General features: G+C 46.6%; 1 protein-coding gene across 2 annotated transcripts in view; it reads right to left on the bottom strand.

Annotated features, from left to right (window-relative positions):
• The window catches only part of NSF (N-ethylmaleimide sensitive factor, vesicle fusing ATPase), a 201,524-nt gene that overhangs the window by 156,638 nt on the left and 20,284 nt on the right, over positions 1–24,602 (bottom strand). For both annotated transcript variants that reach the window (XM_074978745.1, XM_074978746.1), the window contains exons 3-4: positions 5,016–5,115; positions 2,994–3,033 (exon numbers count right to left, since the gene is read on the bottom strand). In XM_074978745.1, coding sequence (XP_074834846.1) covers positions 2,994–3,033; positions 5,016–5,115 — 140 coding nt within the window. The remainder of the gene's footprint in view (positions 1–2,993; positions 3,034–5,015; positions 5,116–24,602) is intronic.

Raw genomic sequence — 24,602 nt, 5'->3', positions numbered from 1 at the left:
TTGATTATATTGTTCTGATTTGTCAACCTAGATTACTATGTTTGGTTCTCGGTCTCTTAAATATTGAGTCTGTTCTGGTATAGCTATGGTCTGAAGAAGTAGGTCTGTCCTACAAAAGTTCATCACCTAATAAATTATTTTGTTAGTCTTTAAAGGGCTACTGGACTGCTTTCTTGTTTTGATAGTATACAGACTAGCACAGCTTTCTCTCTGTTACTATTTGACAACAGCGGTTGTAATCAGAGTTTGACCCTCATTCCATGACCTTGTTGTGAATGGTGTGAAACGTGTTGTGCCACTTCTAAGACTGGGAGGAATTCATTCTTGCTCTTGAGCTGTGCACGCACCAGCCATTTTTGCCCCAAAATTTCACAGCAGAAAAGCAGGTGAGCAGTGAAGATATTGACCAAAAATTACTGTTCAATTTTCAGTGTTCAATTTGACGTGTGGTAAGCTTAAAGCCCCATATGTACACATGCTGCAAAAATAACCAGAGTAACAAGGCTTTTCAAGACTAGACTAAACATCTTTTGGAATCACGAATATGTGCTGTGGAGTATGGGACTACTTCAGTATTTTAGACTGACATTTTGCCAAAATCTGGCCATTCACAAAGCCCAGCAATCCACAACATACAGATGCATTTCCCTAGAACCAAAACCATCCCAGCATCAGTATATAGAGGCATTATAGTGTTAAAACTCAAAACTAACCATGTGATCATCTAGCCACTATGATTTAACTAGGAAACATTCCTGTTTCTAGAAGAAATTCATATGGAGCAAACGGTGGGTTATTTTATGATGTTGTTGTATTCATCTTATCACATTTTGTATCAATAAGCCATGTCAAAAAATCTTCAACCATTATGAGGTTTCGACAAGACATTCACAGAGATAAAATTAAACTCTAAGGCTATGTCTACACTAGAGCTATCTGTCCACAGAAGTTACCGTTGGAAAAAAATCTTCTGACAAAACTTCTGTCAACAGAGCACATCCACACACAAAACCAGATCAAAAGAGCAATCCACTCCATTGACAGAGTGGCCAGACTGCCCGGCCACAAACTCAACAGAATGGCCAACAAGAAGCTCTGCCTGTTGACAGAGGGCAGCCTGGAACATCTACATGCCTTTTTTGTCAATATAAACGGTCAACAAAGGCATTATTCCTATCACAGAGAGGCAGAATGCTATCAGCGCAAGTGCTGAGTTTTGTCAGACTGTCAACAAAACTCATTTTGCATGTACACGCTCTGAGATTTGTCAACAAAACCCTGGTTTGAGCAACAAAACTCTCTAGTGTAGACATAGCCTAAGACTGATGGGGGACTCTAAACACTTGCAGCCAGATAACAGAAGGACTTCTAACCAAGGACAAAAGGTATCAGGTATACTCAGGATAGAAATGAAACAGAAGTACTAATTAATGTTGTTACAGAACCTAAAGACCTCAGGAGGCCTCCAAGTTTAGTTTAGGATTTAGGATAAGTTAGTATAAGTAAGTTATTATCAAATAAACCTCTGAGTTTGTGTCATGGTGTTATGGTTATGTTTGGAAAACAACTGCTATATTTGAATAACGTCTGAGATGAGTAGGCACCACACAATGATCATTGGTAGCCTCGGTGAAATGTTACAGACTTCTTTCAGGTAAGGTGCTATGGTAATAAAGTGAAATATTAATGAACATAAGGAGAACGAATGATTTACTCTGTGAAACATGAGGTTTCCAAAAAGAGTGGGATGTGTAAGTAAGTGAAAGCAGTTAAAACCTTCACAAATATGTTCAGTGGGCATCAGCATAACACATGCTAAAAGCTCTCTCTCTGCCTAATGTGCGTGGGTTGGAGGGAGCGCCAGTAAGACTACCATTAGCAGTGATTATGAGGAGGAGAAAGATTATGACTAATACTTTGGATTTTTCCACAGGCATGGTTTAGCTAACAGAAATGATCCATCTATATCGGTGTCTCACCCATTACCAGATTGCAGCATGTACTGTTTGGTTTGCTAATAAAAGTAACTATTCTAGAAAAAGTATTATGTATTCTTCCATGTCCCAGGGGATCCCCCTTCTACTGACAACCTCTGATCTGTAGTCAGTCTTGGGGCCTGAACTCTTAGGCTAGGTCTACACGGGCACCCCCTGCCGACAGAAGCAGCCATTCGTCGACAAAACTCGCAGAGCATCTACACAGTTGAAGTGCTCTGTTGAGAGTTTGTTGACAAAACTCAGCTCTTCAGCCAGCAGCGTTATAGCTCTCCCTATTCAGGCATAACAACTGTGGCGACAGTATTGTGGCGACAAAATTGACATGAAGACACTCGGGGCCCATTCTGTTGGCAGAACAAGTCCTCCACAGAGCCAACCAGCTGGTGCCAAAAGGCACCCTTTCCCCAGAGGCACAACTCTATCATCCCTGCCTCCAGCCACGTTTCTAAGGGCTGGCAGCCCCAGGCAGGGAGCAGGAGGCATGGCTACCGGCACACACTGCTAGCCACTACCTGCGAACAAAAAATGTCCCAGCAGCACAAGACCATCCCAGGCCCTCCCACAGCTGAGGGGAAGGATCCCAGGCCTCCAAAAGGGGCAGCAGAAAGTGGGCACCCTCATGGTCTGTCCTTGAAATCAAAGACCTTCTGGCCCTCTGGGCCAAAGAGGAGATGGTCCTGGACCCCACAGTAAATGCTATAACACCCCAGGCTATCCATGGATGGCTGAAGCCCTGGTGGAGTGCAGCCACCCCACCTGCACCCTCAAGCAGATGTGGGCAAAGGTGAAAGAGCTCCACCAGGGCTACATGCAGGCCTGGGACATGCAGCGGCATTCTGGGGGAGGGCCTTCCACCTGTCCACATTACAGAAAGCTGGACCACCTTGTCTTGGGCAAGGAGAGGCCTCCAGCATCGCCCCCAGCTCAGTTTGCCTTTGATCTGTAAGCCATACAAAGAAGCAGCATTGATAGGTCAAGCATCCAATACAAACTTACCATCTATATCTTGCCCAATGGAGAGTCCAGCCCATTTTCTCTGTAAAAAATAAAATAAAATAATTTGCAAAAAGACAGCCTTGCTTTCAGCAGAATTCCAGATACAAGCTCTCAGGCTAGCCTGCTTCCTCGCTTTGAGTTTATGGAAATGTAAGATGCACAGTTTGAACAGCAATGAAGGCAGAATAAAACCCAACAAAATACTTAAGAGGTAACCAAACAAGCAAATGTGACAAAACCCTTAGAAACTGTCAGTTTTTTCCCTTTGTGGCGTCTTTGTACTGTATTGTAACCATCCATGTTTAATACCTCAGAGAGTTGTTACAAATAGCTCTTGAAGGCAGGAATGTCTTAACAAAAATCAGCTCATTAACTCTGTGGCTCGTAACATCAATTCTGATGATGAAAGAAACCACCGTACGAGATACTTATCCTGCCATGTAGCTCAGTCCACTGCTCAAGCACATGTACAGTATGAATGTTAAAGGGGAGATGTATCTCAGAAAAGAATACTTTATGCTCATTTTAAATGGGGGATGGAGTAAAAACTCCCATTGGGGAAATACAGTGCATTGTATGATATATATATTTTAGATCTTTCAGTGAATGAATAATTACTTGCTATAAAAAAATATTTAAGTGAATTTCAGTAAGTTTGAAGGATTTTTACATGACAGAAACCTATATAGTAGGCTTACAGGATTACACAATTTCAACTTGTGTCACTTGCAATAACACAAGTCAAAATCATGTTAAATTCTGTTCACAAAGCATGGACCTGAAGAAAGGGGCTTTTCTGATAATAAGCATTGTAGTTTCACTGCATATCACAGGCCAGAGAATTTCACTGAGACTACACTGAACCCCTTGTCCACTCCATCTCACTACAATAACCTCCTGACTTATGTGTAAGTCACGTTCCTGGGCAACCATGTCCAAGTCAAATTTTGTGCAAGTCGGCACTGGGTGGGGGAGGGGCCCCTGGTCCTGGCTGCACCTTGCTCCCCTCCTCTTGCAGGAGCCAGGAAACTGATCAGTGCAGCAGTGTGAGGGGAGCCTGGGTCCCAGCTCTTCGCCACTCCTGTGATACTGTCTCCCATGCTGCTGGGAACAGCAGGAAAACTACTTGAACAATATTCAGAGAAACACACTCCCAAGAAACTTGAGGAAGGATGGCTTCAGCAGAAAAGTTCATCTGCGACATGTGCAGTTCACCTGATGAGGACGACTGTGACATGGCACAAGTGTTATTGTTCTCCAAGTGTCAACACCAGAGGTACTGCTCCCAACTAACGATGCGCTGCGCTGAAAGACCTCGCTTTCAAATTATGGAACGTAAGCAGGCAAACTGCAATAATCCTGCTCTTCCCTCACTAGAGCACAGCGGTTGAACCAAACAACGGAGAAACAGTACCCACACTAATGCCACCTTGGCAATCCATAACTGTGCAGAAATTGTTATTCATGGACATATTATTGAGTGTATATCACAGCACTGTAGCTGCAAAGGAATTACACTGGTATGCACCGAGGCCTGTAAATGCCAAGAGTGCATGTTCATGTAGGAACTGTTAAATTATGCTTGTCTAACAATGAGCAGGATACACTATCTCTGGAAATAAAAACAGACAAATTACTAACATTTCAAATCTTACATTTTTAAATTTTTGTAATTTAAAGATGAAACACTCAAAATTCAGCCTGGTAAACATGTTTCAGATTCAACACATTTATATGATGAAAAATAATTCCTTTACCCACTTTTCCCAAAAAATACCTCTTACATTTTATTTTACAGAAAATATACCCAGTCTATCAGAAAAGTCTCTCTGAAATTCTGACAGCTACAGCCCAAATTTGCAGCATTAATTTACACTGCTTATATTGATCCACAGGGTTCCCACCCACCTCCCCACCACTTAAATTGTTAACTTTTAAAACCTGACATGATACAAATGCCTCGTTTTGTTTAAAAACGCCCTTTCACCTGATCCCTAGCAGAAGAGTGAGACCACACAATACCTGGGGTAGGCTGAACGCGATGCTGCCTGGAACAACAGACGCATGGGTTCTCAGTGTGAAAATATATCTGTGGTTTGGAGAAGTCCTCACAACTACATGCCTAAAAAAAAGAAAGAACATCTTTAGTCTTATGAGAAATGATCATATCTCATAGAACTGGAAGGGACCTCAAGAGGTCATGGAGTCCAGTCCCCTGCACTCACAGCAGGGCCTATCACCCTCTTTTTTATTTATTTATTTTAAATCTAACCTGTCCCTTCAAGGATTGAAATCACAACCCTGGGTTTACAAGGCCAGTGCTCTAACCACTGAGATGTCCCTCCCCACAAGTTATGGGTAACAAGTCAGATTTCATTCAACGTCTGTGATGGAAAACCGAAAGTCACCCGTCCTGCAACACAATGCAAAAAGCAGGCATATGCTTGTGCAGAACCACTCTCAAGCCACTGTGGGAGCACGAGCACCTGGTGGCCGGGCCTCACTCGCAAGGCAGAATGACCATACACTCCATCTTGGAACGCTATCATACAACGGCGGGAAGGTCTGAAGTCAGGCCAGGAGAAAGAAATCAGAAAGTTGACAAGTAGTTGGAGAGTCCCCAAAGAGAACATCCTGACAAGCAGATAGTAAGCCCCCAAAGAGAACAGCTGGGGCTAGTAGCTGGAAGCCCCCCAAAGAGAACATCTTGGTTGTACAACATCAGAGGGTCCCAGGGGAGGTTCAGAAAAAGACCAAGGACAGAGAAAATCTTGTAACATGTTCTGACAGGCCGGGAGGATAGAAAGCCCAAATTAGGTAACAAACACTTTAATTGGCCAGGTATCGAACCCCCAAGTAAGAAATAGTATAAAAGGTGATTTAGCAGAAATAAGGGTGTGGGCTCCTGGACACAAGGCGGAGGCTAGCAACTTCCAGTCCAGACAGCAGACCCCGGCCTGATCACCCGGACGTCACCACCACGAAAGGTCCCAACCAAGCCGTATCTCTGACTTGAAGGGCCGCTGTAACGTAGTTATTGGTGAGATGTGGGAGCATTGGATGTTATTGGTAAGTCACATGTAATTATATATAGTTATATGTAACCTAGTATTTAGCTTATGCCAAATAAATAACTATCTATCTATCTATCTATCTATATATATATATATATAACAAGTGTTAAGTAATTGTAGTTACGAATAAATGAATAAATCACTATTGGTAAATACCACTAGCTGGTCTAGCTGGGTCTGTATAGAGAATTATTGGGACTTAGAACAGCCACAGGGCATTGTGGTGTTCACAATCGGAGTGTTATTGTTCCTGGTACTCATAATACTGTGGAAACCTAGGTTTTAAAGTAAATACACTGAATCACATATTGCTGCTACACTATATCAGGCTGCTATAAAGGTGGGGTGGTTGGTCCTGGGCCACCCGACTCCCCCCGCTGTATCACACCCCACGTGCACCCACGGGACCCGGAGTAGGTCGGCACATCGTCAGCCACCACCTTCAATCAGGCTCCAGAGTCCCTTAGATTAAGGGTACTCTTCACTACAGGGAAGAGTGACTCTGCCACTGTTGATACTTCACAGTTGGGTTTTGCCTGCCTAGTAGGGATGCACTAAAACAGACTTCCAGGTTCCTATGTCGGATTCAGTATTCCTGCCCCCCATTAAGAGTAAAAAGTCAACAGGAGCAAATGCTCCCATGGACCATCCTTAGCAGAGACGGCTTGGAAGCCTGAATTAAGGTATGTATGTCGACTCCGCCTACAAATTACGTGCCTTATTTCGAACTTCCACTGTAATGTGGACCTCTCCTAAGCTGACACTGGCACCATAACTTTCTGGCTCACAGGTGTGTTCCCCACCGGAGCGCAGAAAATTATAGTGCTCTCAAGTGCCAGTGTGAACCAGGCTACAGCACTGAAAGGCACACTCCCAGCACTGTTACCTCCTCCCGTCGTGGAGGTGGTTTACACAGAGCACTAGGGCAGAGTCCTGCAGTGTTCATGCCGTGGCCACACTTTCAGTTTGAAGCTCTGTCGTGCTGCCCTTGAGAAGTTTAAGTGTGGGGAAAGCTGTAGAGGATAAGAAAAGGAAATCGTCACAACACTTTCAAAAGATGAGCCAGGGAGCTTAAAGTCATCAGTCGGCTAGACGCTAAAATCATGGCATGAAAAGATACACTGGGTTTATAGCTTACTACAACGATCTATGATGGGGGCAGCCAAACTTACCGACCTGAATACAAAAATCTTCTGAAGGTCGAGAGCCAGAGCACACCTGCCGGGGATTGGGATTTCAGCCTGTAGCGACCCTGGCCTGCAGCAGTGCCCCCTCTAGGCGGCACGGGCCAACACAGCTCTTCCCTCCGTGTCTGGCCGACCCTGGGCCTTGTCCCCTTTAAGGGACAGCTGGAGGCGAGCGGACAGCTTGGAAGCCCACCCTTCATTCAGGGCATGGCAGCAGTCACACAAACAGTTGGAAGCCCGGCCCTTGGTTCAGGGCAGGGCTGCAGGTAAGCAGGAGGTTTGGGGAGCCCAGCCCTCAGTCCAGGGCGGGGCAGAAAACACATTGCTATCCCCTAAACAGGGTGACTTTGGAGAGGCGACTGGGTCTCCCCTGCAGGGAGGCGAGGCAGGGCAGGGGGTCGCAGGCCTTCCCACTCCACTGCGGCCCAGCCCAGGGTGTGATCGCTCACATCCTGAGCTTAGCAACTGGAATCCAGACTACAACACACCACCAGGGGCTCAGGGGGAGCGTTCCCCAGGCCACTTCCTACTTCGACCGCCATTGGTGCGGGGTCCCAGTCGGCTTGGTCTGCCAGTCCCGCCTGGTGGGTTTCGTCCAGTTAGTCTGCCCTCGGCAGCTCCGGCCAGTCGGACATCTCTGTCGTTTGGATAGTCCACCGGTGGCAAGATTGTGGGCTCTAGATGGTTGGAGGCCTCAGCGCTGGGGCATCAGGCAGGATTCCGGGACCTTGCTCTTCTGGAAACCCCAGATAACTAGCCCCAGGCAGCCTCGCTGGTCCTGGCAGGGCACCTCCATTGGCGCGAGGGCCACAGTAGATCTGGGAAGTCAGGGTAGTAGCCCAACGGCAGGCTTATCTGTGGCTGCCCAGGCTGGTCTGGGCAGCTGGAGGGCAACTCTTGAGGGCGGACTGGTCAACAGCAGGTGCCCCGCTCCTGGCGCCCAGGAGCCTGGTCAGGGCCCTTCTGGCTCTAGGCACCGCCCTCTGAGGGTCGGGGCACAGGTGTTCCGGCTCTGGGCCAGCCCACCAGGGTCTATGAGCGGCCTCCCCCACCTCTGAGTCAGGGGGAGGCCACAGCACCTCGCTACACAGCCCATCAGGAGGAGCCTGCCAGCATTTGGGGTTTCAGCCCTACTTCCACTGAAACCCCAGGCCCTGGAAGGTGTGCCCCCAGGACTGAACCCGAGACCCTGCTCCACTCTGGGCAGAACCCACTACACCCCAGAAAGTTGCTGTAAGGCAGAGGTTCAGAGGTCCCCTTTCACACTTTAATTCATACGCATGGAATTCAAGGGTGCTGGAGGGCTCAAATACCCACAGAAAACATATATTACTTACAAGAGCTTCATTAATAAATCCATTTACCATTTAGGTTGTGGTTGGTAGCATTCACTGGTCTTTTATTAATATACAGGCAGCACGACTTTCAGCAAGCTCTCGGCTACCTGAGGGAGGACGGACAGGGTGGAGTTCCTGCCTGCATGCTGATGAAAATCAGTTGCATCCCACTCTTAGTATGCATTCTGTGAGTTGTTGACCACTGCTCTATAGCCTATCCCAGCAGTACAGTGCAATAAAGAGACCAAGCTGGTGGGTCAGGGGATGCAAGATACAGGTGGCACCATGGGCAGAACCTGCCACAGGTGGCTCACCCCTTCGGGCAGCTGTCTCAGAGTCTTAGGGTATGTCTACTACACACAGACACTACTAAACTATCAAGGATGATAAAGCCATTGCAGAGACACTAAATGATTTCTTTGCTTCAGTCTTCATGGCTGAGGATGTTGTGAAGATTCCCAAACCTGCACCAACCTTTGTGGGTGATGAATCTGAGGAACTGTCCCGGACTGAAGTGCCATTAGAGGAGGTTTTGGAACAAACAAGAAATTAAGAGTAACAAATCACCAGGACCAGATGGCATTCACCCAAGGGATCTTAAAGAACTCAAATGTAAAATTGTAGAATTTTTAATGAGATTTGTAACCCGTCCTTTAAATCAGCTTCTGTACCCAAGGACTGGAAGACAGCCAACATAATGCCAATATTTAAAAAGGGCTCTAGAGGCAACCCTGGCAATTACAGACCAGCAAGTCTAATGTCAGTACAGGGCAAAACAGTCAAAACAACAGTGAAGAATAAAATTGCCAGACATGTAGAAGAACGTAATTTGTTGGGCAAAAGTCAACATGGTTTCTGTAAAGAGAAACTGTGTCTTACTGTTCTATTAGAATTCTTTGAAGGGGTTAACAAGCATGCAGACAAGGGGGATCCAGTAGATATGGTATACTTAGATTTCCAGAAAGCATGTGACAAAGTCCCTCACCAAAGGCTCTTGTGTAAATTAGGTTGCCATGGGATAAGAGGGAAGAGCCTTTCGTGGATTGAAAATTGGTTAAAAGACAGGAAACAAAGGGTAGGAATAAATGGTAAATTTTCTGAATGGAGAAGGGTAACAAGCAGTGTTCCAAGGGTCAGTCCTAGGACCAATCCTATTCAACTTACTCAAATGATCTAGAGAAAGGGGTAAATAGTGAGGTGGTAAAGTTTGTGGACGATACTAAACTGTTCAAAAGAGTCAAGACAAAAAACAGACTGTAAAGAACTTCAAAAAGATCCCCAAACTGAGTGGCTGGGCAACAAAACGGCAAATGAAATTTAATGTGGATAAGTGTAAAGTAATGCACATTGGAAATCACATTAGAGATCTTTGGGTTACCATGGACAGTTCTCTGAAAACATTGACGCAGTGTGCAGCGGCAATCAGAAAAGCAAATAGGATGTTAGGAATTATTAAAAAGGGATAGAAAATAAGACAAACAATATTTTACTGCCCCTTTATAAAATTATGGTATGCCTACATTTTGAATACTGCATACAGATGTGGTCTCCTCACCTCAAAAAAGGTATTTTGACATTAGAAAAGGTTTAGAAAAGGACAACTAAAATGATTAGGGATTTGGAACGGGCTCCATATGAGAAGAGGTTAAAGAGACTGGGACTTTTCAGTTTAGAAAAGAGAAGACTGAGGGGGAATATGACAGAGGTATATAAAACCATGAGCAGTGTGGAGTGGGTGAATAAAGAAAAATTTACTTGTTCCCATAATATAAGAAATTAATCAGTAGCAGGTTTAAAACTAATAAAAGAAAGTTCTTTTTCACACGGCACACAGTCAACCTGTGGAACTCTTTGCCAGAGGAGGCTGTCAAGACTAGGCCTATAAGAGTTCAACGAAGAGCTAGATAAATTCATGGAGGTAAGGTCCATAAAAGTCTTTTAGCCAGGTGGTAGGAATGGCGTCCCTGGCCTCCGCTTGTCCGAAGCTGGAGATGGATGGCAAGAGACAAGTTGCTTGATCACTGTCTTCAGTCCACCCCCATGGGGCACCTGGCACTGGTCATAGTCAGCAGATGGGATGCTGGGCTAGATGGACCTTTGATCTGACCCAGTAATGGCCACTCTTGTGTTCTTACACGTACAAAAAGCAAAATATGGTAAGCAACCAGCTTGGTTTATTAAGGAAATCCATGGTGAGCTTAAACTCAAGAAGGAAGCTTATAAGAAATGGAAACTTGGACAGATGACTAAGGAGGAGTATAAATATATTGCTCAAGAATGCCAGGGAGTAATCAGGAAAGTGAAAGCACAACTCAAAATTACAGCTATCAAAGAATGTGAAGGGTTACAAGAAAGTTTTCTACAGGCATGTTAACAATACGAAGGTCAGCAGGGAGGGTGTGGGGCTGTTATGGGATGAGGGAGGTAACCTGGTGACAGACGATGTGGAATAAGTTGAAGTACTCAATGCTTTTTTTTTTTTTTTTGCCTCTCTCTTCACAGACAAGATCAGCTCCCAGACTCCTGCACAAGGTAATGCAGTATGGGAAAGAGATGGGCAACCCTCGGTGGGGAAAGAAAGGGTTAACAGCTATTTAGAAAAGCTAAACCCTGGGTCAGGATTTAATGCATCCCACGGTATTAAGGTATTAAGGGAGTTGGCAAATTTCATTGCAAACACTTCCATTCTGTCAAAGATTATGAAAACTCGTGGAGATCGGGAGAGGTTCCTGATGATTGGAAAAAGGCAAATGTAGTGCCTATCTTTAAAAAAGGAAAGGAGGACAATCCAGGAAACTATAGACCAGTCAGCCTTACCTCAGTCCCCAGAAAAGCATGGAGGGGATCCTCAAGGAATCCATTTTGGAGCACTTGTAATTGGGGAAAGTGAGCAGGAATGGTCAACACGGATTCACCAACTTGATTAACTTCTACGATGAGGTAACTGGTTCTGTGAACATGGGGAAGTCAATGGATGTGATATATCTTGACTTTACCAAAGTTTTTTTTTTTTGTTTGTTTGTTTTTTGTTTTTTTTTTTTTTTACAATCTCTAACAATATTCTTGCCCACAAGTTAAGAAAATATGGATTGGATAAATGGAGTGTAAGGTGGATAGAAAGCTGGTGAGATGGTTGGGCTCAATAGGCAGTGATGAATGGATCAATGTCTGCTTGGTGGTCTCTTTCAAGTGGAGTGTCCCAAGGATCGGTTCTAGGGCCGGTATTGTTTGACATCTTTATTATGACCTGGATGAGAGGATGGATTGCATCCTCACCAAATTTGCAGATGACACTAAGCTAGGGGGAGAGGTAGATAAGTCAGAGGATAGAGATAGGGTCCACAGTGACCTAGATAAATTGAAGGATTGGGCCAAAAGAAATCTGATGAGGTTCAACAAGGACAAGTGCATAGTCCTGCACTTGAGACAAAAAAATCCCAAACACTGTTACAATGGACCAATTGGCTAAGTAGCAGTGCAGCAGAAAAGAACCTGGGGAATTACAGTAGATGAGAAGCTGGATATGAGTCAGTGTGCCCTTGTGGCCAGGAAGGCTAATGGCATATTGGGGTGCGTTATGAGAAGCATTTCCAGTATCTGGAAAAGTTATTTTTCCCCTCGGCAGTGGTGTGGCCACATCTGGACTATTGCAGCCAGTTCTGGGCCCCCCAGTAGAGAAAGGATTTCGACATACTGGAGAGGGTTCAGCAGAGGCAACCAAAACGATTAGGGGCTGGAGCACATGGCCTACAAGGAGAGGCCAAGGGATCTGGGCTTATTTAGTTTGCAGAAGAGAAGAGTGAAAGGTGATTTGATAGCAGCCTTCAACTTCCTGAAAGGGAGTGCTAAAGAAGATGGAAAGAGGCTGTTTTCAGTAGTGAAGGATGGCAAAACAAGGAACAATGGTCTAAATTTGTAGTGGGGGAGGTCTAGGCTGGCTATTAGGAAACACTGTTTCACTAGGAGAGTGGTGATGGAATCTCCATTCTTAGAGGTTTTTAAGTCCAGGCTTGACCAAGCCTTGGCTGGGATGGTTTAGTGGGGTTGATCCTGCTTTAGGCAGTGGGCTGGACTAGAAGACCTCCTGAGGTCCCTTTCAGCCCTAGGAGTCTATGATTCCTGCCACTAGAAGTCAGGCAGCATAAGAACTTTGGCTGACCGAAAAAACTTCTACACTTCATCTTTGGTGTTTGCTTTGTGAGGAGAGGAAAGCATTCCTGTTGACAAAGCACTGTTTACACTAATCCCTGCTACAGTAAAGCTTTTGTCGTCATTTGGGGGAAGGGGATTAAGCTCCTGTGTACAACTAAAGTTTTGTCCCTCAGCAGGCAGTGTAGACAAAACCTTAGGCTGTCCTCTGCTCTGAGCTGCTGGAGCTGTAGGCTACAGGCCTGCTCACCTTCAGCTCAGCCATGTTTCTAATTCCTGCAGAAAATGGAGAATTTGCTGCATATGCAGCAGGGCAGAGCAGTCTGAGCCCAAAACAATCCCTTAATCCCATACTGCCCAGGTTCACGTTAGTACACTCTGCCATAAAAGGGACTCAATCCTCAGCTGCAGGTGAGAAAACATGGCTTTCAATTCACCAGTGGCTCCACCTCCTATTTACTCTGAGAAGTGTAGGTGTAGAGTTTACTTAAAAAAAAAACACACAACAATCCTATCCAAGGAGAAACCATTGCTAGAAGGAAAGGGCAGCTCCCTTCCTGGGACAGGAGCTCTCCAAGGGAGAGAACAGTTTAAACTTGGAAAAGTTGACTAGCACAGCACAGACAAACTCTGAAATGTGCGTTCACCCCTTGAAATGGCAAGTCAGAAGCACCACCACTGTATGACAACCCCCTTTTATCAAAGCTACAACCCATCTTCCAGCATAAAGAATGGCTGGAGGAGCTTCCATCTTTGCCTTGTAAGTCTAGTTTTTGGGTGATCATGTCCTCCCAACTAGCACATATGTCAATGGGAAGCACATAAGTCAGTGAACAGAAGTGCACCACACTGGTATAATTTACAAAAGCTTGGCAGCACAATGGGTAAATACTGTACATGTTATGGTCCAACAAACAATGCACTAACTGCAGCAATAAATATCACTGTTGTATCTTCTTCTGGGTTACAGAGGGAAGAGGCAGCCTCTGTGCTACAGGAAAGATTGGAGGAATCAAAATAGTCAAGGAGTGTTTTTTTCAGGGCTGAGAAGACAAATACTGTTCTTCAAAGCCTCTTATTTCACATTGTCTTGGATAATCAGAGCAGAAGCACATGACCACATTCAAAACAGACCATAAACAAAACCTGTGTAGTTTCTGATGCTGAAGCGCTTACAAGGGGCTTATCTGAAAGCAACCATGTAAGCATTTGTTCTCAGACAGAAGTGGTCCTAAACATCAGGCAATGGAATTTTATATATTGTAATTTAAGCAGGCCTGAAGTTGTGTGTCTAAAAACGTAATTTCAACAGGAATGTTGAAAATTTGATCTTCTACAGCATGTTTTCCAGCAGGTGAGCAAACAGGTCATCAGATTCCTTATTCCACTGCAGGTTATCTCCTCCAGCATCCTTGTCAAGTCTTTACAGAATAGCTCAAGCTCTTCCTTCATACTGTCCAAAGCGGCTGCGTACACCTGAACGACCAAGATGTTGAATGGTTTCGCTTTGAATCTCGCTACCAGCAATCTCACACTCACCAGTTTGTATCCTAACAGTGCTCCTCTAGCTCTTTTTGCTAAGAAGGAATCAGACTCCTGCCTCATTTCATTCCCTAACCAAATGACTTTGTAACCTCAGATCTCTCCCGATGCAATCCAAGACATCTCTGCCAGTCTAAGTATAACACATCACTATCTCTCCCTCTCCTTTCACAGAAGCTCTGCTTTTCCAGTTGACCACAGCATTCCGCTGTTGCACCTTCCAATTGATAGTATATATGTTAATTGTAATTTTCTTTTGGTGACCCAATTATCGACCCGACCGCAATCGCTCAATTGGTATCATGGACCTTGTTTCTCCAGGCGACATCTGAGTCGGCATCTTTGATCAGTTAGTCATACTGGCATCAGATTTCATTCATACTGTTGTTTTACAATCAGTACATCGTCATGCATCTGACCAACTCTCCTCCTTAATCCAGGCTTGGAACCGGCATGGAACCCCAAAAGGTTTCATGGCAGAGATATTCTATAAAGACTTGACAAAGACACTGGAGGAGATACTGAAGAGAGATGTCAAGTATCAGAGGGACAGCCATGTTAGTCTGGATCTGCAAAAGCAACAAGGGGTCCTGTGGCACCTTACAGACTAACTGAAATGTATGGGCATCAGCTTTCATGGGCAAAGACCCACTTCGTCAGATGCAGGTGACCCGCATCTGACGAAGTGGGTCTTTGCCCACGAAAGCTGATGCCCATACATTTCAGTTAGTCTGTAAGGTGCCACAGGACCCCTCTTTTTTTTTTTTTTTGAAGAGAGATGTGCTGATCATCGGAGGTTGGGAGAGAGTCATGGGAAGGTTTGGATAAGGAGAAAGAAATTAACAAGGCAAAAAACCACTAGAATTTACTATGGAGCACAAGATGGTGATCTGCAGCACAAAATTCAAACAAAAGGACTCTAGGAAGTGGACATAGCAATCAAAAGACAGGAAGTCCAAGAACGTGGTAGATAAGATCTTGATAAGAAGGTTGGTAACATCAGTACAGCAGTGCCAAACTTCCCAAGGAGCAGATACAGATTCAGACCACTCTGATCTAGTGATTGCGAACATCAAGATGAAACTTGGTGCAAGGTAACAGGGGTGGTAATAAATCACAAGGGGGCAGTAATTAACTATGTAAGAGGTACAACTAGTTTGTATTGGTGCATAAAACAGTGCTGGGGGGTCTCTTCACTGACCCTTCACTGACTGAGCTGAGTCCATTGTCACAATCACATTTGTCTTAGGTGACCATGTGAGACATACCCACAAGTATTGCCATAGAGTCTGCTATTACCAGGCTTCAACAGTAAACCTAACTGAGTGCTTTTGCTATTATTGGAGCTGTGGTTATTGGACAATTTGATCAGAGCCTGCTACATGGAATTTGGAGCCAGAATTAAGGCAGCACGCAGAGAGAAAATACACATGCAGCTAAACATCTGATGACAGCAAGGATGACTGGGAACTTGAGATCTATGAAGAACACAGCGTGTTCCACTGAAATGGCAATTAACTCCACTGGAATCACGACAGCTTTGAATCAGACTTTCATTAGCAGATTCTCAAGATCAGCCCTGCCAATCACAAGCCTTTTGCAGGGTCGTTGTGCTCAGCCATACTTGAGACAGATTAGCTATCCTCCCCATCTGGACCAACTGGGTTATTTCTCAGCCCTGTTCAAGAGAGTAGAACCACACGAAGTGGGTGAACCTCTGTAAAAGATTGTGAGCAAAGGCCTGCAGGGGATTGTGAGGGTACTCTAGGGAAGAAGCTCAGAAGTCAGGGCTCTCTCCCAAAGCCAGAGAAACTAAAATGTAGCCCAAAGGGGCTCAGACTGTGTCAGAGGACTCCCAAGTCAGCGCTCTATCACAGAGCCACAGAAGGACTGAAAGGTAGCCCAGAAGGAACTGAACCCAAAGAGCAGGCTGACAAGATCCTAAGTGGGGTAAAAGTACCTTTGCTTTGGTCTGGATTTTTGTTACTCTGAAAAGAGACAAATGAGAATGACCCAGAAACAGGGCGAGCCATGTGAGCCCTGGAAGAGACTGAAAACCCTGAGGAGGGGGATATTGATGCGTGGAATGTCTGCAGTGCCGTACTTAAACACTAGGGAACACTACAGATGAGGCAAACCCCATGACACTGGCCATATGAATGTACAATGGTTCACTGATTTCAATGGGAGTCGGGACTCTAACATGCTTAGGCACTTTTAAAAAAAAAAAAGTCACAACAGATGCCGATCTGTATCTGTACTTGTCTACCGACTTTTGAAAATTTGCCCCATAATGATAACAGTCCAACGCCAAAGTACACTGCTATTTTAAGTGCAACATGTTTTAACAAATATATTTATATATATTTGCTTTATTTAACTAAACAATGTTTGTACTATTGAATTACAATTTCCATCCAAATGCAGTTTTATAAAAGTCCTTCATAAAAAAAAAATCACCATTCAGGAAACAAGAAAATCATTATGCACTGTTTTCTAATACAATGTAAAAATTAAGAATTTGAATAAATGTTTGTTAATCTTCATAAATCCTTTGATAAATGTATAATATAGTGCATCACTGCGACTAGCAAAAAAGGTTCACACTTAATGCAACAGCTGTATTTGGTTGCAAGTCAATGTTTTAATGCAGAAGTTCACAACCTTCCATGTGCATCTACTAGTGGGCTGTTAGATGTTTTGCTGACATTCATCATTCACAAGCATGGTTGCCATTGGCCAGGAACGAAGAACCATCACCACTGGCAGCTACAGGGGGCCATGTCTGCAGACTGTCAATGTAAACAAAATAATCTCATGGATTGCCAGTGGACAACCCTGATGGATCACGTGCCAAACCCCTGTTTTAATGGTTACCTGCCAACAAGAATTAACCTCTAACAATAAGCAGTCCTGTAGTATCTTAGAGACTAACAAATTTATTAGGTATTAAGTCTCTAAAGTACTACAGGACTGCTTGTTATTTGTGAAACTATAGACTATCAACCTCTCTCTAACAACACAAGATCAACTATTTAAATAGAGTTTTCCTGCTTAAAATCACAGATATAAAAATCACTCCACCGCAATCCACACAAAAAATTCTGATATGTTAAAAGTACATTAAGATTACAAAACAAAGCACCCACAAGTAGTAAGGAAAATTCATTCTCAAGGTTGTCTTGAGCACATATGAACATTTTTCCCCCCAATAGAAAAAATTCCTCATTGGGTTCCCATTTTTGCAGTGTCATAATTAACTAATTTTGAGCCTGAAGCAAGAATATAAAATTGCACCCCCTCATGTTTATATATTCATAGCACACTCATCCCTTGCTATATGAGTACAATTGGTTCCTAACTTTTTGCTCGTAGGCAAAAACTCATAAGAAGGACACTAAATTCCTGTTAAGATATATGTAACAGTCTCTGGTTCCAAGTGCTCAGAGTGGCAGCAGATGGTGCTGCCTTTGAACGGTAAGTGAACCTGGGGTTGTGGGAGGTTAAAAGCTGGGGACAGGTTGGGGACATAAGTGGGAGGGTTAAAAGATGGTGGTGGGTTGGGTGGGGGCAGGGTTCAAGCTGCTGCAGGTTGGGTCTGTGAGGCCGGCAAGGGGGGTGTTAAGTCTGCAACAGTTTTGGTCTGAGGGGCCAGCGGGGTCAGGAGCACAGGGCGACAGGGGATTTAAATTTTGACAGTTTGGGTGTACGGGGCCAGCAGGGGGTTTAAGGTGCTGCAGTTGGGGCATGCGGGGGCCAGCGGGGGCGGTTTAAGTTGCCACGGTTCAGGCATATGGGCTTTGGGCTTAGGTTTCAGTAGTTCGGGCATGCAGGGGCCGACAGGGGGTTGGCTAAGTTTTGGTGGTTTGGGTGCACAGGGTTCGGTGGCGGGGGGGGGAGGGGTTAGGTTTTGGCAGTTCGGGTGTGTGGAGGTCAGCAGGGGGGTTAAGTTGCCACGGTTTGGGTCTACAGGGCTGGCCAGGGGGTTCAGGCTGCAGTGGGTTGGATTCGCAGGAAGGGGGTAAGTCTTGTATTAGCGGGGGGAGTTCACTTGTCCAGTGAGCAAAAGGTCAGTATGTGTGTCCCTTGTTTAAGCAAGTACTCGTAAATAAAGTACTCATTCAACAAGGGATGAGTGTAGTTTTATTGTAGAAAAAGGGAAAATACATAAACATCAACACATTTATTAGTTATGAGATTTGCATAAATACATATATATCTTAATACAATTAATCTATATGTATAATCTATATATTAATACAAATAATTATAAAATATCACCTTGTCAGGTACTATTAGGTATTTGTAATTGTACTTTACATGCTTTTGATCAGGAAAACTCATCAATGATTGCATTGAAATAATTATTCACTACCTCATGTTCTATTGATAAGATGAACATACTTGATAAAGTCTCCTGACCTATGGATACCCAAAGGTAACTCTTAATTTTAGTTTACTAAAACTTCTTTTGCAAGAAGCCACAGTCACTGGCAAGCAGAGAAATATTCACAGGGTGATTTCCTAATCTGGATAAGATTCGGCCAGGTTATATTCATGAATTAACTGCACAGGGTCCAAACTAGTTGAGGATGAAACATTTGGCAACAATGCTAATGCCTGATGTTTAAAACTCAGAAATTTCCAAGGCATTGAAATCACTGTCATATTTAAAACTTAAATCTACTGCTGCTTCTCGAAGATTAGCAGTATCCATTTTAACAAAAGAATTGCCTAAAAGAGAACTGAAATCCGAAGATCTCACTTAGCATTTCATCTCTCCAGATGGGCCATATGCTTTTAAACATGACTTTTATTTGTATTTTGAAGGATTGTTCAGCTGATAAAAATTACCACTTTCACCTTGTGACTCAAAGCTGTTGTCTTTTAACTACTTCACCGAATGCAGAAAGAAGTTAACTTTCTCCCACTTCAGTTCTTAAACTTAAATACAATAGCCTTTAAAAGGCTCACACTCCATTAAAATAGTTATCTTGAAAATTGGACACATATATTTAAGGGATTGCCATTTTGACTTTACCATGGACCTCATAAAGAGGGCATCTATTCAGAAATCAGACAAAATCTTTTTTGCAAAGCATATTATTTTACTATACCAGTTTGAAAAAGATGCGCCCTACGGACATGGCACCCCTAAGAAGCTGTTGAGAGTGAGACAGTCTGGAAAGATATCTAAACAGGATCCCTCCCAATTTTTCCAGATTTCTCATAGCACTTTCCACAATTTCAAGAAAGCCGTTTTCTGGTTTTGGGTTTACTAAGGAAAGAGATGTATACTGGGAAATATTCCTGTAAGCCAACTACTATGTCGGGTGAAATACCTGTGGATAATCAGTTAGGTGTCCAAAACTGGTGTTTTCAAAACAATATGCTTGAGCATCAATACAGCACAAGACTGAGAAAGAGGAAAGACTGCCACTCAGTGATGGGCAGCAAATGTCTAAGGCTGCATCTACCCTATGAGATAAAAATCGAATGTATGGCATTTAGCTTGACTGTACCAAGTGCCCGTCTTCACTATAAATACCATTAGCTCAATTTATGGAGCACAAAAATCAATGTACTGATATAATATAGTCATGGGTGTAGCACTGAGGTCAAATCTAAAATTCCAAATGAAGGCCAGTGTGGAAGCACCATGTGTTTAAATCAAATTCATTAGCCTCTAGAGATGCCCTGTATGTGCCCCACAATTCTCTGCTCCGGCCTCTTCCATCTCTACTGCTCTCAGGTGCGCAGGTATTAGGCAACAGGAAGACCATTTCAATTTGGCACCTGGAAGGCCATGGCTGTAGGGTCATGCTTGTATGAGAGGCTGAAAAATTTCTCTTTTTCTTTGCTATTATCAGAGCTGTGGGGTCTGTAGCTCTGTGTCTACCTCTGATAGCTGCCTTTTTTCCTGCACTGCCTGGTGCCAGCTGCTGTCCCCATGCATCATGTGGCAGCTAGGATGTGGGTGCGGGGTCATGCTTATATGAGAGACCGAGAAACTTCTTTTCAGCTGTTTATATTTTGTCCTGCCCCCACATCCCCTCCTATCCCTCCCCCCAGAGGCACCATGCCGTCTGGAACTTTCCTGCACCCATTCGCATCATTTGGCTCAACCCCAAACCCATAAAAATGACGCGCTAAACATGCTGCCAGGCAGCTTACACGTGGTGAGGGTCCTGGAGCCACCTGAGGAAGTCTCCCTCAGCAGATACTCAGTGGCTGGCGGCAGCTATTCAGGGGCCTTGCAGCCAAACGTGGGGGGACGTCTCCCTTGGCAACTAAGATAGTTGGGGGCTAGCTGCTATTCAGGGACCTTGCAGCTGACCCGGGGAAGCCTCCCTCAACAGTTAAAATACTCAGGGTCTGGCTGCTATTCCGGGGTCTTGCAGATGACGGGGGGCGGGGAGAGGGAGGGCGAAAGAAGGAGTCTCCCTCAGCAGATAGCAAGTCCCATCGAAAGCTGGACAAACATTTAGTATGAGCTTGACACAAAGGCCATTGAAGTCAATGTATTAGCTCTACAATTACCACAGTTGGCCTAGTGTAGCCAGACAAAGTCTCCCCCTTACAAGCCAGCTTGCTCGCTGCCCCCCCCACTGAGGAGCACACAGGGCACGGAAACGGCTGCTGACAGCACAGTCTTTGATGCCCTCATTGAGGCCCAGGTGAGCTAGCTTATCGTGACCCTAAGAAGCAGAAAGTACAGATAGAAGGCTAATAGGCCAAACTATCAACATGAGGTGGGGGGGACCCTCAAGAAATCACCCCAGCTGGCATTGATGGGTATGATGACCACACAACCATCCCAGAAGGGGAAGTGCCCCGCCCACACAAAAAGAATGTCCTGTACTCTCAAATTGCTTATTGTGATGGAGTGCGGGGGGTGCATGTGTGAGTCAGGCTGGATGTCCGAGGCAAGCAGCAGCTCCCAGTGGCTAAGGATGACCCTGGGGCTACAACTGGCAGATAACACCTCTGCCTGAACAAAGAGCAGGGAGGAGCTGAGCTGGGTTTTGAATCGGGGGCGGCGGTTAGAGGCGAGGAAAAGGGAGAGCTGGAAGGCAGCCAGCCTGAGGAGGGGGAAAGCTACACCCCAGAGGGGCACCCCTCGGGGTCTTCCCCCCAGGACAGGTTGGAAGGACTGTCTCTGGCTGCTATGCTGTTGCTTCTGTGAGAAACTGGACATCTGTTGCCTAATAAACCTGCTGTTGTACCTGCTGAGTGAGAGTCACTCCTGCCAGCGGACGGGGTGCAGTGCAGGGGGACCCCTGAACCCCATCACACTGGTGTCAGAAGTGGGATGCACTGCACCCACGGATGAGCTCCCAGCAGTGGCTGACTGAGCGCCAGGAACGGGAAAGAGAGCGTGAGCACGAGCGCCAGGAACGAGAAAGAGAGCGTGAGGAGAGAGAGTGAGAGCGGGAGCATGAGCGAACCATGGCAGAGGCGAGACGCCAAGAGGCCCCAGCTGCGGTAAACGGGGAGAGGGCCAGACGGCTCGGGGTGGCCAGTCACTTGGAGACGCGTGTGCTGGCCCAGTGTCAGGACACAGGGGACATGGACGAGTTCTTTACCGCCTTCGAGCGAGCCTGTGAGTTGCATGAGGTTCCCCCAGATGAGTGGCTCCGGCACCTCACCCCCTTGCTGGGCCAGAAGGCCCCAGCGGTGCTCAGCCTGCTGGTGGGGCTGCAGCCTGGGGACTATGAACGGTTCAAACAGGCCCTGCTGCATAAGTTCGGGCTGACTCCGGAGATGTACAAGAAGAAGTTCCAGGAGGCGCAGAAGAGGCCAGAGGAAACCCACGTAGATACAACCGCCCGCCTGAAGCAATACTACCAGAAGTGGGCATTCGGAATGGGAGTCCAGTCAGTAGAGGACCTCATCGAGCTGGCGGTTGTGGAGCAATTCTACGAGATGTGCGCACCTGACCTGAGGGTGTGGCTCGTGGACCGGAAGCCGGGGGACTCACATGATGCAGGGAAACTGGCAGATGACTTCACAAACAGCCGGGCCAGGTTTGAAAGTGAGCCCCACAAAGAGAGGGAGTCTCGGAGAGAGAGGGAGTCCCCGAGGGAGAGGGAGTCCTGGAGAAACTGAGAATCTCAGAGAGACTGGTCCCTAACTGTACGACAGAGGGGACCACCTCTTGGGCAAGCCCAGGAAAGAGGGGCCAGCCACCCACCCCCCAGAGAGCCAAACAGAACCCGGACAGAGCAGCCGGCCCGAGGGACACAACAAGACCCAGGCTGTTACCGCTGTGGGCGAAAGGGGCATAGAGCAGCCCAGTGCCCCAGGCTCCCAGACAGGTTGAGCAGGCCGGGGGGTCATGGAGTCAACTGGGTGGGGTCCCAGAAGTCAGAGGGGCTGGCGGCCAAGGCGGGTGGTGCTGACAATGGGCACTCGGATTGGGCCGAATCCGCCCCGCAGACCAGCTCCTCAGGGGGACCAAATGCTCAGAGGCCAGTTTACAGAGTGGGGGCAGCGCTACCTCTGTGGAGCAAGTGTCTCAAACACCTCGAGGTAGACGGGAAAAAGGTAACGGGGTTCTGGGACACAGGCGCTGACGTGACGCTGGCCCGACCCGGGGTGGTGGCACCGGGCTGCATGATACCCGATTCCCACCTGACGATAACAGGAATTGATGGGACCCCTTTCAAGGTGCCCATGGCGAGGGTGCACCTGAAATGGGGGAAGAAGGAAGGCCCCAAGGAAGTGGGCGTGCACAGCCATTTGCCGGCAGATGTACTGATGGGGGCTGACCTGGAGAACTGGCAAGGTGAACGCCCTCGTGCCCTGGTCCTGACCCGTAGCCAAAGAAAATGAGGGGTGCGCTCCCCAGATTCAGGGGTACAGGCCCAGCCAAAGCCACAGGGGCCAACCCTGAGAGAAAGGGGGCCCCCAAAAACCAGATCTCACAGGCCAGGGATGCTGGAGCCAGGCAGGGATGGGGAAGTAGCATCCGCTCCTGCCCGAGCGGAAGAATTCCAGGCAGAGCAGCAGAGAGACCCCTCCTTGCAGAAGCTGAGGGAACTGGCCAGTCTCAGCCCAGCTCCACAGCTGGGCGATGGCTGCAGGGAGAGATTCCTGTGGGAAAAGGGATTCCTGTACCGGGAATGGGCTCCCAGACGCAAAGCGGAGCCATGGAAGGTCCAGAGGCAACTGGTGGTTCCCCAAAAGTACCGGCGCAGGCTGCTGTACCTAGGCCATGATGTCCCGCTCGCAGGACACCAGGGGATCCACCGCACCAGGAGAAGGTTGTTACAGAACTTTTTCTGGCCAGGGATCTTTGCAGCTGTCCGTCTGTATTGCCTGTCCTGCGATCCCTGCCAGAGGGTGGGGAAGACCCGCGACAAGGGGAAAGCTTCCTTGAGGCCACTGCCCATCATAGAGGAGCCTTTCCAGAAAGTGGCTATAGACATAGTGGGCCCCTTCAGCAAGGCAACGCGTTCGGGGAAGAAATATATTTTGGTAGTGGTAGATTTTGCCACGCGATACCCAGAAGCAGTGGCCTTGACCTCTATCGACGCTGACACCGTGGCAGATGCACTGTTGTCCATTTTCAGCAGAGTGGGGTTCCCCAAGGAGGTCCTCACAGATCAGGGGTCCAACTTCATGTCGGCCCTACTGCAAAGCTTGTGGGACAAGTGTGGGGCCCGGCACACCTGGGCCACAGCCTACCACCCGCAGACCAATGGGCTGGTGGAGAGGTTCAATGGGACTCTGAAGCAGATGCTGAGAACCTTCATGAATCAATACCCCCATGACTGGGACAAGTACTTACCTCACCTGCTGTTTGCATACAGGGAGGTGCCCCAGGAATCCACGGGGTTCTCCCCGTTTGAGCTGCTGTATGGAAGGAGGGTACGGGGACCCTTGGACTTGCTCAGAGAAGAGTGGGAGGGGACGGCCTCTCCTGAAGGGGAGTCAGTGGTACAGTATGTACTGACCTTCCGGGAAAAACTCACCGAGCTCATGGGCCTGGCCAGGGAGAACCTCTCCATGGCCCAAAGGAAGCAAAAGGTCTGGTATGACCGTAACGCCAGGGCCCGCGCCTATGCCACCGGGGATCAAGTGATGGTCCTTATACCTGTGCGGCGGAACAAGCTGCAAGCGGCCTGGGATGGGCCCTTCAAGGTCGTCAAACAGCTAAATGACGTGAATTATGTGGTGGAACTGTCGAACCGGGCCCACAGCCACCGGGTCTATCATGTGAACATGATGAGACCTTACTGGGACAGGCAGAACTTGGTGCTGGCCGTATGCAGACACTGGGAGGGGCAGGGGGATGATCCCTTGGTGGATTTACTC

The sequence above is a fragment of the Carettochelys insculpta genome, chromosome 28, assembly GCF_033958435.1.
Source record: "Carettochelys insculpta isolate YL-2023 chromosome 28, ASM3395843v1, whole genome shotgun sequence".
In the NCBI taxonomy this organism is placed as follows: Eukaryota; Metazoa; Chordata; order Testudines; family Carettochelyidae; genus Carettochelys; species Carettochelys insculpta.
This window is presented reverse-complemented; position numbering and strand designations above follow the sequence as displayed.